This window comes from Phodopus roborovskii, unplaced genomic scaffold, assembly GCF_943737965.1.
Source record: "Phodopus roborovskii unplaced genomic scaffold, PHOROB, whole genome shotgun sequence".
In the NCBI taxonomy this organism is placed as follows: Eukaryota; Metazoa; Chordata; class Mammalia; order Rodentia; family Cricetidae; genus Phodopus; species Phodopus roborovskii.
The window spans coordinates 297464-309953 of NW_026126513.1; the positions used below are offsets into that span (position 1 = coordinate 297464).

Sequence of the window (12490 nt, forward strand, 5' to 3'; positions counted from 1 at the left end):
GTCCGGAGGGGATAGGCAAATCTCTGGGAGGGGCCTGGCACTCCAGTAGAGGTCCAGCTTTGGGGGTCAGAGATCAGGCAGGTGGGGATTCCTGGTGAGTTCCGGGTGGATAGGCTGGTCTCAATTAAGTATATTTTTAAATATCAAGACAATGTTGACATTATGTTTTGATTCAAGATTGTCTTGCTTTGAACGGCTTAATTAATTAACAATTTAGCAATCAATTAATTCTTTTATCAAATGCATGGTGAGAAGATTAGCTTCTCTGGTGGGCCCATGTTCTATAAACACAGGTGGAAACAGTTGCTCTCAGTTTCCAATCTCGGGAAATGACTAAAATGATACTGGGGTGTATAACACAGTTTATAATTTATGACATTAGCAGAAGCATTTGATAAACTACAGTGTAGATTTTACTCATGTGGTCTGATATTTAAGAACATTTATCCTTCTATGTTTCAACATTACATCATTTTAAGTGTGAACTTATGCTGTGGTAATTTTATGTTTCTTCACACCATTGTAATTGGTGGAGATCTGATAAAAAACACACACCTCTGCAAAAACCTCCTGCAGAGTCAACCTATCTCATGGCTGTAGCTGCACACCCAGCTGCAGTTTGGGGACAGGCTGCAGGCTTGCTGGAATCACTGTGCACTGTGCATCAACAGCACAGAGGTAGGTGCCTGAGTCCTCCAGCTGGGCATCCCTGATGTGCAGGGTGCTGTTGCGCTCCTTAGAATTGAACATTGCAGTTAATCTCCCATTCTCCTTTTTTCCTGGAGTCATGTAAAAAAGATTTATGAGGCTGCCCCTGGGATTCTGTCGGAACCACTGCACATTTGCCATGGTTGCAGAAAACTTGCATGTCAGTGTAGAACTAGCTCCCTCATGGAGACTCAGGACTGAAGGACTCTGCTCCACCTCAACTCCTCTCACCACTGCTTGGAAACAGAAAAGCAAACCAGAATCATGAGGGGTTTTCACCCACACCTGTCAAATATCCCAGGAGACACCTTGAGGATGACTGCCCAGGAGCTCTAGGTTGGCTCATCCCCTCCACCCTGACATCTCTGGAGAATCCCTAAAGCAATGTAGGAGAGCACAACTCACAGCAAATCCACACCCACAGAATCCCCAGCACAGCTCCCAGCTTCCTCTCCATGGCCCCTGTCCAGTTACTTGGATGTCCTCTCTCCAGCTGTAATGGTGCCAAGTCTTGTGCCAAGCACACTTGTGCTTACACATATCAGGTTCTCTCTGAATCACCCAACTTCCTCATTCATCTGAAAAAGAAACTCCACCCACTTCCACCTCATGGCTCTGCATGGAAATCTCTCAACAGCTGTGACAGACAATGAGAGGGACCCAGGGACACTGTATGTTTAATTTAACACTTCTTATAAGGGGAGTTTGGAGGAAAATGTCTAAAGAAGGAGAATGCATTAATGCAGAATGCTAGTGTGACAACTTACCGCTCTGGGGGGTTAAAAATGTCTTATAGAATCCTAGCATGATACTTTGACTAATTTTTGTCTTGAAAGTTTTATTTATACAACATATTCTGATCATTATTTCCCCCTTCCTCGACCACCTCTAAAAACTTCCTCACCTTCTAAATCACCCAACTCCACATTCTTTCTTTTTCTCCCTCTTTAAGTCAAACACAGAGGCAAACAAACAAAACCAGAAAAGACAAAGCACCAAAAAGAACACCCAGACCATACAATATGATGCAAAACATCATTGAGTTCATTCTGTTTTGTCCACCTATGTGTGGCCATGTCGTTCACCTTAACATGTGGCTAATATACTCAGTGAGAAAGTCCTAGCAGAATTCTTAAGTTATAAAATGTGTTGAAATTTATATACATACAATAATATATTCATATCTTGTCTCCCCTCCTCCACCACCTCCACAAACTTCCTTGCCTTCTAACTCACCCAACTCCGTATTCTTCCTTTTTCTCTCCCTTTAAGTCAAACAAAGGGGCAAACAAACAAAACCCAAATGAAGCAAAATTAAAAAAAAATTAACAAAGCATAAACTCTCCCACAAAAACCTCACGAAAACACAAAACACATATAAGCAGAGACAAAAGACCAGTAAGATAAGTAATGTTCAAATTAAGCAGTATGATACAACAACATCATTGGATTCATTCTGTGTTGGGTATCCACTGCTGGGCAAGTGCCCACCCTTCAACAAGAAATAGCTGGCAGGACTCTTAAATTACAATAGTTGACATACCTGCATGCAATACACTGTATTCAAGAAAAGGAATTTCTTGGACTTAAGACCATCAAGTACATAGAAAATAATCTGAACACAGCTGCTATTTATAAGAAAACCATAGAAGCCCCACCCCTGTTTCCACCCTGATTTGTTTTCCATCTCTTAGCTTCTGCGGAGCTCTCCCACTATGCTGTGCAGGAAAACACAGCTGGTTCATATGAGGCTGGGAATCCCTGCTCCAGTTCAGTGAGGCCCACTTTTGCCTTCTTAACTAGTTCTTCCTCTTCTTTCTAGTTTACACTGTGTGTGTGTGTGTGTGTGTGTGTGTGTGTGTGTGTGTGTGTGTTATACATACATATCATGTATGGTATAAAGGGTATTGGAATAATTTCTATTTCTTTGAATTTATGAAATAATAACCATAATGCCAAAAAAGAAATAGCAGTAGATTTTTTTTCCCTTGAGAGTCCATTCTCATAATGCCCAGTGGGATTCTACTTTGTTTAGAGAATTGTTGTTGATAGATACATGGAATCCAGTAAACAGGACCTAGAAATCTGTGTTTTTCAACTGAATGATTTAGAGGTGAAGATCCCATTGATCTCCACAACATCACCCCTACTCCTTGCTTTGTGAGTGGATTGCCCTGTGCCCTTATGCCTCTTCTCAACCTTCAAATCTCTAGGCACCTTAAGGAAAGTAATTTCTAGGAATGCTGCAGTGCCCCCTAGTGGACTGACACCATCAACAAAACTGACTTCAGGCCATCTCCACAAGTCTCAATATCCAGCACTTTTCACCTCATACTTCCTGGGAAAGGAAATGCACATGGTTAGAGGAAAGACCATTCAGATGGAGTTCTCAAACAAAAACTAATAAGAGCCAAGGTGTACCTAAAAATTGTTCATTATCCTTAGCAACTAGGGAAATGCAAATTGAAACAACTTTGAAATTTCATTTCACCCCAGTGAGAGTATCAAAAATCAATAAAGCAACTGACAGCAAAGGCTGGGGTAGATTGTGAGGGGGAAAAAAAACCTCATTCACAGTTGGGAAAAATAAAAATTGATGCAGGTACTCTGAAAATCAATATAGAGAATCTTCAAACAAACAAATGATATCGTTGTTTAATAAGGATCAGGAAAAACTGATAGGCTGAATAGATGTTTTTTCAGAGAGTAATAACTTACAACAGATACAGATGAACACCAGCAAGTTCTTGGTCCCAAGGATGCCTCTGGATGCTCTTCTGTCCCTGTCCTGCAAGCAAGAGAGTGCTCTGGGTTCCCCTGTCCCCACCCCCCAATGGGCTTAGTCAGTGCCACAGGTTTGGACAAAGTGAATATCTCACTACAATTCCCCTTATATTCTAAAGAAAAGTTTTAGGCTTGATAAAAAAACTATATAAAAACAGTGAATAACAAATGTGAATAACAAATGAAAAGGAAAATCGAGAACATACAAACTTAAGACCTACATATCTAGTTCTAGGGTGAAGGCTACAGAGTTTATAATAGAGTTGTCCTAAGCTGGGAAGCTTAAGTCTAGTACCTAATATATCTAACTAGGAAGAGAGAATAATAATTGTGATAGTTTAATCTTCAATGTCATCAAAGACATGAGAAGGAAAACAACAATACTAGGGTAGGCAGGAAGTACAGATGGGCAACTTCCCAATGGTGCAGCGAGGACAGAAAGAGCAGGCTACCTGGACAGTCGCCCAAAGTCTCAAAGCAACTTTGGTACAACCAGTTTTGGCTAAGGTCTAGAGTATCTGACAGACCAGTAAAGAAGCAAGGTGTTACCATGACTTGGCAAGGTTCAACAGTTTTCTATGTTTGCTTCCTGCAAGCTCATAGATAGGAGCGCAGGTCCAAATCAGTGGTCAAGGTGGGGGCAGTTCTTTGCCCAAGAGGCCATTAGCCGATGCCATGATGGACTCCAGAAGGAGTGAAAACAGTGCCCAACATTTTACTGAGCAATAGTGTCTCACATCAACTGAGTACTAATATTAAAACATTTAAATGCCATGTTCTGAATATCTATGAAGTGTTTGAAGAGTAAGCATCTATGTCTGACTAATCTCATTGTTATAAGAAACATGGGTGATGGATAATCTGTAATACTCAGGATTGTAGCTACAAAACTGGTTGAAACTTCCCTGAGTAAAGCAGGAACAAATACCTAAACAATATAACTATGTACGTAAAAATACGTGTAAATCTTTAAAAGAAAGGTAGAGTTGAAATGTCTTGACCAGAGGTAGAACTGTATAGTGCAGCATGATAAAAATATCCTAAATTGTATCGATATACAAAATATGTTTTGAACATAAGTAAAAGTATACATACATAGAATATGGTAAAGATATTATGCACAAAATATCATAAATTGAAAGATTTTACACAATATGGCAAAATATATACAATTCATCAGGGAAGAGAATATAGACTTAATTTTACATAGGTGACACATATAGTAATTTATACTGATGTAAGCTGTATAATAGTAATAACTCACTATTACTAAAATAATTCACAAGAAGATAGCCTAATCTATCTATATCCAATCTAAACCATACATTTCCCAACCATACCCTACCCCAGTCTAAGCATCACCTTCCATACCCAACCCTAAGTAACTAAAATAAACCCTATGAAGATGAACATTATTCCTAAAATCCAAAAGAAGTGATAGGGGCCTTCACTATCTTAAGATTACATCCTACTGAAATGGAATGATGATTGCTCCATGGAATCCTGTATGAAGAAAATTTTTAGCAACCAAATTTCTCAATGGGACTGACTGTGACATATATAGCTAGTGTCTGTGTGGCAGGAAATGCTTGACTGGAGTTCTATCTGAAACTCTGGCCAGAGTGTAATGAAAAGGTACACATTTCATCTAACTAGTCAGGAGTTGTCTCGAGCATAAGAGTTTCAAACAGCTTTCAGGGTCATGTTTGTAGTCCAAATGCATCAGACTGAGTCAAGGGGAAATGACGAAGAGGGACCCCATCTTCTTTCTGGAGAGTTCAAATATTGCTTTTAGGAATTGTTATTATTCCTTGTGGAAAATTTACATGTCAATATTAATGTAAAGTTTTCAACTTTTAAGGTATGCATATTGAGAAAGGCAGCAATAAGCTTTAAAATGTGTATGAGAAAGATTAGGATTTCAGAGAGAAAACTGCATAAAGGCAAATAACATTCCCCAGATTTTGATAGCTTCTAAATTACAACAATTGATTTCTTGATATAAGCAGAAACTGTGAATATAATCTTAACAACATGCTTGAATTTAAAGAAGGAAAGCCAAATCCAACTCCAAAGCCAAAATTGGTTTACATGAACTTGGGCTAAAGGAATACTAGATAGTAAAGAGAAATGGATTCCTGTACAGAATTAGTTCACACACACACACACACACACACACACACACACACACACAAACACACACACACACACACACACACACACACACACAAACACACACACACACACAAGCAGAAAGAAAGAAAGAATGGAAGAAAGGAAGAAAAAGAAAATGAAACAAATAGTTCACTAGAATTAAATACTTTTACCATAAATCAGATTCCTCTTCATTAAATGGTTCTTTGTAGAGAGCTATCTTCTATTCTGTAGGTACCTACATGTTCAGTGTCTTTTGGGTGTTTGAATATGGAAGCTTTCCTTTTAGAACAAGAACAGAACACTTCCCCTACCTTTGAGAGGTCCGCAGAACTCATGGGGACTACTTAGTTGGATGTTTTGTCATTTTTTTTTTTTTTTGTTTAACTCAGATCTTGATCAACTTAGATCAACTTAAATTTTGGAGTCAAAGCGTTTTTTTTTTTTTTTTAAATTTATTATTTTACATGTCGATCCCAGTTCCCTCTCCCTCCCTCCCTCCCTCCCTCCCTCCCCTCCAGCCCTCCCTCCCTCCTTCCCTCCCTTTTGCCCTCTCTGCCCTCTCCCATGCACTCTAAACCCCCTCCCCTCCCAACCCCCCACCACAATACCATATGTAGGGGAATGCCATCCAGTTGGGGTCATGTAGATCCGACAGGTCCTATGAAGTAGGGACTAGGGCTTCTCTCCTATCTCTAGAATAAGGCAGTTATCCCTCCATGGGGGATATGTTTGCAAAGTCCTTCTGTGCACCAGGGATACATCCTGGCTCCACTGTCTGAGGTCTCTTAGACTGCTCAGACCTTCTGGCTGAGACCCATATTCAGGGGGATCCGAGTCAGTCCCCTGTTGGCTTTCCAGCTATCAGTCTAGTGGCCCTTAGCTCCTCCTTCTTCAGGTAAGCTGTCTCTATGTACTTCTACCGCATGGTCTTGTCCTCTCCATCTGCTTCTGGGTTCTAGTTCGACTCAGTGTTTATGTATGGGTGTTTGCTCCTGTTTTCAACAGGCATTACTTGAGGACTCCATGGAGAAGTTAGTTGTTGATCTCACTCTCCAGGAAGGGCATTTAGGATAGCCTTTCCACGGGAGCTGAGATTGTTAGTTGGGAGCAGTCTTGTAGTTCCCTCGACCTTTCTTTGTGTTCAACTTTATCTTCAAACCAATATTGGCTCCCTCTTTTATGTTCTCTCTCAAACCAACTGCCAACATCAAACTGAATGGAGAGAAACTTAAGCCAATTCCTGTAAAATCAGGAACAAGACAAAGCTGTCTTCTCTGTCCATATCTCTTCAATATCGTACTAGAAGTTCTAGCTAATGCTATAAGACAACAAAAGGAGATCAAGGGCATCCAAATTGGAAAGGAAGAAGTCAAACTGTCTCTATTTGCAGAAGATATGATAGTTTACATAAGCGACCCAATAAACTCTACCAGGGAACTCCTACAGCTGATAAACACCTTCAGCAAACTAGCAGGATACAAGATAAACTCAAAAAAATCAGTAGCCCTATTTTTTTCAGACGACAAAGAGGCAGAGAAAGAAATCAGAGAAACATCACCCTTTACAATAGCCACAAGCAACATAAAGTATCTTGGTGTAACGCTTACCAAACAAGTAAAAGATCTATATAATAAGAACTTTGTGACTCTAAAGAAAGAAATTAAAGAAGATACCAGAAAATGGAAAGACCTCCCATGCTCTTGGTTAGGTAGGATAAACATAGTAAAAATGGCAATCTTACCAAAAGCAATCTACAGATTCAATGCAATCCCCATTAAAATCCCACCACAATTCTTCACCGACCTTGAAAGGATAATAATCAACTTTATATGAAAAAACAAAAGACCCAGGATAGCCAAAACAACCCATACAATAAAAGAACTTCAGGAGGCATCACCATTCCTGACTTTAAGCTCTACTACAGAGCTATAGTTCTGAAAACAGCCTGGTATTGGCATAAAAATAGACAGGTAGACCAATGGAATTGAATTGAAAAGCCTGATATTAATCCACGCACCTATGAACACCTGATTTTCGACAAAACAGCTAAAATTATACAATGGGGCAAAGACAGCATCTTCAACAAATGGTGCTGGCACAATTGGATGAGGGTGTGTAGAAGACTGCAGATAGACCCATGTCTGTCGCCATGTACAAAACTCAAGTCCAAATGGATCAAAGACCTCAACATCAATCCAGCCACATTGAACCTCTTAGAGGAGAAAGTAGGAGGTACCCTTGAACAAATTGGTATAGGGGACCGCTTCTTGAACATAACTCCAGGGGCACAGACACTGAAAGAAACAATTAATAAATGGGACCTCTTCAAACTTAGAAGCTTCTGTAAGGCAAAGGACACAGTTGACAAGACCAAACGGCAGCCCACTGACTGGGAAAAGATTTTCACTAATCCTATATCCGACAAAGGGCTGATCTCCAAAATATACAAAGAACTCAAGAAACTAGTCAACAAAACACCAAATAACCCTATTAAAAAATGGGGTACAGAACTGAAGAAAGAATTCTCAATGGAGGAAATCAAAAAAGGCTGAAAGACACTTAAGAAAATGCTCCACATCCTTAGCTATCAGGGAAATGCAAATCAAAACAACTTTGAGATACCATCTTACACCTCCCAGAATGGCTAAAATTAGAAACACCACTGATGACTTATGTTGGAGAGGATGTGGAGAAAGGAGAACACTCCTCCACTGCTGGTGGGAGTGCAAACTCATACAGCCATTTTGGAGATCAGTATGGCTGTTCCTCAGGAAAATGGGAATTAGTTTACCACAGGACCCGGCAATCCCCCTCTTAGGCATATACCCAAAGGATTCACATCAATGCAACAAAGACATCTGTTCAACTATGTTCATAGCAGCACTATTTGTAATAGCAAGAACCTGGAAGCAACCTAGATGCCCCTCAATTGAAGAATGGTTAATGAAGATGTGGCACATCTACACAATGGAATATTACTCTGCAGAAAAAAATAATGGTATCTTGAAATTCGCAGGCAAGTGGATGGCACTTGAAGAAACCATCCTGAATGAGGTAACCCAGTCACAAAAAGAGAAACACAGTATATACTCACTCATATATGGATTTTAGAACTAGATCAAATGATCACCAGCCTATAATTCACATCACCAGAGGAACTAGGATACAAGTTGTATTCTAAGAGATTCATATAAAGTCCCTCACAGAACTGGGAAGGGACAAGTCCCCCAGACCTCAGGTAAAGTGGGGGAGGACAGCTAATGGAGAGAGAAGTAGGAGAAAATGAGAGGGAGGAGAGGAAGGCATGTGTGACCAGGAGGATTGAGCCTGGTTAGGAATGGAAAATAGGAGAGAGAGAGAGACAGAGACAGAGACAGAGACAGAGACAGAGATCTTTTCTATATATGTTATTAGTTTTTATTCTGTTTATGTGGTAGAAGTATCTATTCTAATATGACATCTTCCCTCTGCATCAAAATCACTGAAGTATTGTCTCTAGATGGTAATATAACCAGAATATAGTCTAGTTTAAGATTCATACAGTTCACCTGTGTCTCTAGTATCCTCTTTTCTACTCATTCTAATTCATTTTCAGCTTCAGCTGATATTATTAATGGACTATTCAAGTCCTTATCCCCTTTTAAGGCTATTTTCATGTTTTTCAAATCATGCCCTTTTACTCCAGTAATGGTTTGTAGTTGAAAAATCTGACACCAATTATCATGGTTTAATAAGGATCAGGAAAAACAGTCTGAACAGATATTCATTGAGGAAGAAATAACTTCCAACAAGGACAGATGAACACCAGCAAGTTCCTGGTCCGAGGAATGAGTCCAGATGCTCTCTGTCCCAATCCAGCAAGCAAGAGAATGCTCTGGGGCCCCTTTCCCAAAACTAGTTCCCCCAGGTCACATCCACCCATGTCCCCACACCCAATGGGCTTGGTCAGTGACACAGGTGCAGACAAAGTGAATATCTCACTACATGAAGTAGTGAAAAAATTCTAATGAAGCAGAGAGAAATTTTTAACGTTGGATGGGGGAGGTATTGAGGCTTCCCCTGTGTCACAGGAGAGAATACTTGAATGGAAACTTAAGCTTCTGATATGTTAATGGAGGACTAAAGAGCAAGGAGGCAAAGGCTGTGCACATGACATCAGCAGTGCCTTCTGGAAATTCTATAGTATCCTGGAGATCTCTTGGAATCCTGTGATGTCACTTGTTGTAGCAGCACCAACTGCCCTTAGGACGGTTGATCGTTCAACGCCTATAAGGTTCACTTATAGACATGTTTTCAAGACTGCGAAGTATACTTGGGAGGAGGAATGGAGAATGTGGAGAGACTGGAGTGACGAAGGATGCTGGCACCAAGTCTCCCTGGAATACATGGAGAATGAGATGGTCCTGGGGAAGACACAGTGAGTTCAAGGAAGGGACTAGGGAGCTTTCTGTATGTAACAGCCTTGAGGATTCCAGGGCTAAGGCTCAGGAACTGGCAGCTTCTGGGAAACATTAGATCCATCTTGCTCTTCAGGTTAACTAAAGGATTTGCCCACATCAAGGATTCATGATGGTTGGTTTGTCAGAAATTGACAAGACTGTGGCATTTGTGCTGGGGACCCTCTGTTTCACAGTGATGTGGGAGAAGACACAAGGGAATTAATAAGATTTCAATACCTTTATGTACTTTACCCCCACTGGAATCTGATAAGTTGTGTGACAGTACTTATAGGACAAGAAGTGTGCCCTGGCAAATGGTGAGGTTGTTATGCTTTACATCACAGCCACTAGCAGGGCTGTGGCACCAAATGCTGCTGTCTACAGTGATCCCTAAGGTTTCTGACTTACCTGCTGTGAGTGGCACACAGGTCTCCAGTTCTGCCTGAGAGCTATTAGAGCCAGTGCACATGGGCAGACACTGCCCATTCCTGCCAGCTTTGGATGACCTGGGCTGTTAGAAGCAATGGTTTTCTGAATCTTGGGACTATGTTCTTCCCTGTGTGAATTCTCACATACCATGTGAGTCTGAAGCATCAAGTAAGTGATTTGGCCATCCCTGTACTACCTGAGTGAAAGTACAGTAGCAATTATCTCCAGGCTGCTTAAAGCACAAGGGTAAAGTTTATGAAGCCAAGGTACATCCTCTGAAGCTGTGAATAAGCCTTAGGAGTCTCTCCTCTGGGCCTTCTGATGCAAGGAAACATAAGAAACCAGGTAACTTCTGAGACTTTCACATTCCTAAGAAATAACTGACATCCACAGGGGAAAGACTAAAGTCTGGTCTTTCAGAACCTGCTAGGGCAAAGACTCATCTGTCCATTACTTCCTGAGAATCCTTCAGTGTGTCATGTTTGACTGAGATGAGGTAGTGAGGTACTATGTAGGGTAGGTTCTGTCCTTTGAATTGGGTATTGCAGAGATACCTCACCTTGTCTAACAATTTGTCAGTGTGACACAACATCAGAATGGATTTAGTTCATCACATACCACTCATTTGTTCTGGTGTTCACAAAGTACACTATTGAAACCACATCCATACTTCTGGAGAATTTGCTATTCAAGCTGAGCATGGAGCCATTTCTTCATTTCAAGACTGTCAGTAAATCAAAAGTATGAAGTTGGGCTCTGGAAAAGGTATAGGACCAAGGACTCTCCTTTTGTGTCATTTGTCTGTCCTTCTTATGTTCCAATGAATATTTTAAGGTAAGCTTGCTTTGCCCACTTGCCTAAGTCATGTACATTGAAACAAGTGACTCCTGATCAAGAATTTTTTCTTTCATGTGGCTCTAGGTGAAGCACCATAGCAGTGACACACCACATACCCTCACCATGAGTATGACAGATTTGATTGCTGAAAATGACTTTCCATATCTCTGTGGCCTCTCAATAGTCAATCCTCTTTTCTCAAATATGAGTGCAGGAATGAACCACCACTCTTCATGGGACTGTTAGCTCTTGTGTTGGGGGCTCAGATTCTAGCCCCAATGATTAGTGACTCTTGTCTGACCTGTCACAAGTTGATCACACATTTGATAACCTGTGATGGTTGGAATCTGTTCTGCTGAAGTAATTTTAATTACTGGGGGTAATTGTAATCCATTATGGGAATTACAATATTTTTACTGGACAACTACAGTCCCTACCACATCAGCATATTGTACCAGTCATGTGGATCCTCCACAATGTGCTTGTTGCCTTCAGGGGACTGAACTTTCCTCCACACCATTCTGAATTATTTACCTAGAAACCTTTATTTCTCCTGTTATTGATTAGAGATCTCTAGAAGGGGCTGACCAATTTCCTGTGATGTTTTGGAAGTGAGCCTTCAAATTCCATACAAGTAGTATTGAATATATTCTAATGAAACAGGCAAAGGTCACTGTCTTTGTAATAAGGGCATGAAGGTCTTCCATTATGTATCTGCTGAAGTTCCTGGATGGTCATTATGGCTTTGAGTGAATTGCAGAAGATCTAGTTAATTGGTAGATGAGGACTGTTAGTGACCCAAATAGTCCCTACTCTGAACAATTGTATTGTATTGTGGAGAGCCATTGAAGCTCCCTGTAATGTCATCCATGCTCTGGGAACATCAAATGACTTTCAGTGTTTAAGACATGTTGGCAAGCCTGGCCAAGATGCTTGGGAGAGAACAGAGACCAAGGGGAGACCAGAAAGAGAAAAAAGGAAGCTGACATTCAGATTCAGTGTAAAACATGGAGAAATAAACAGTTCTGGGGAAAGCACAGTGAATCTTCTTCAGGGTATAGGAAGATTTCGTGAGGAGGTAGAGCTTGTGGTGATGCTTGCAAGAGTAGGACTCAATATCTGGGAGCATCTGAAAA

The 12490-nt window shown here is 40.7% G+C and overlaps 1 gene segment (V, D, J or C); it reads right to left on the reverse strand.

Annotated features, from left to right (window-relative positions):
• Nucleotides 1-588: 588 nt before the first annotated feature.
• On the reverse strand, nt 589-1165 carry LOC127230564 (T cell receptor alpha variable 22-like). The segment is given in 2 exon segments: nt 589-941; nt 1114-1165. Coding segments are annotated over 2 exon segments (405 nt in total).
• Between the last annotated feature and the right edge of the window lie 11325 nt (nt 1166-12490).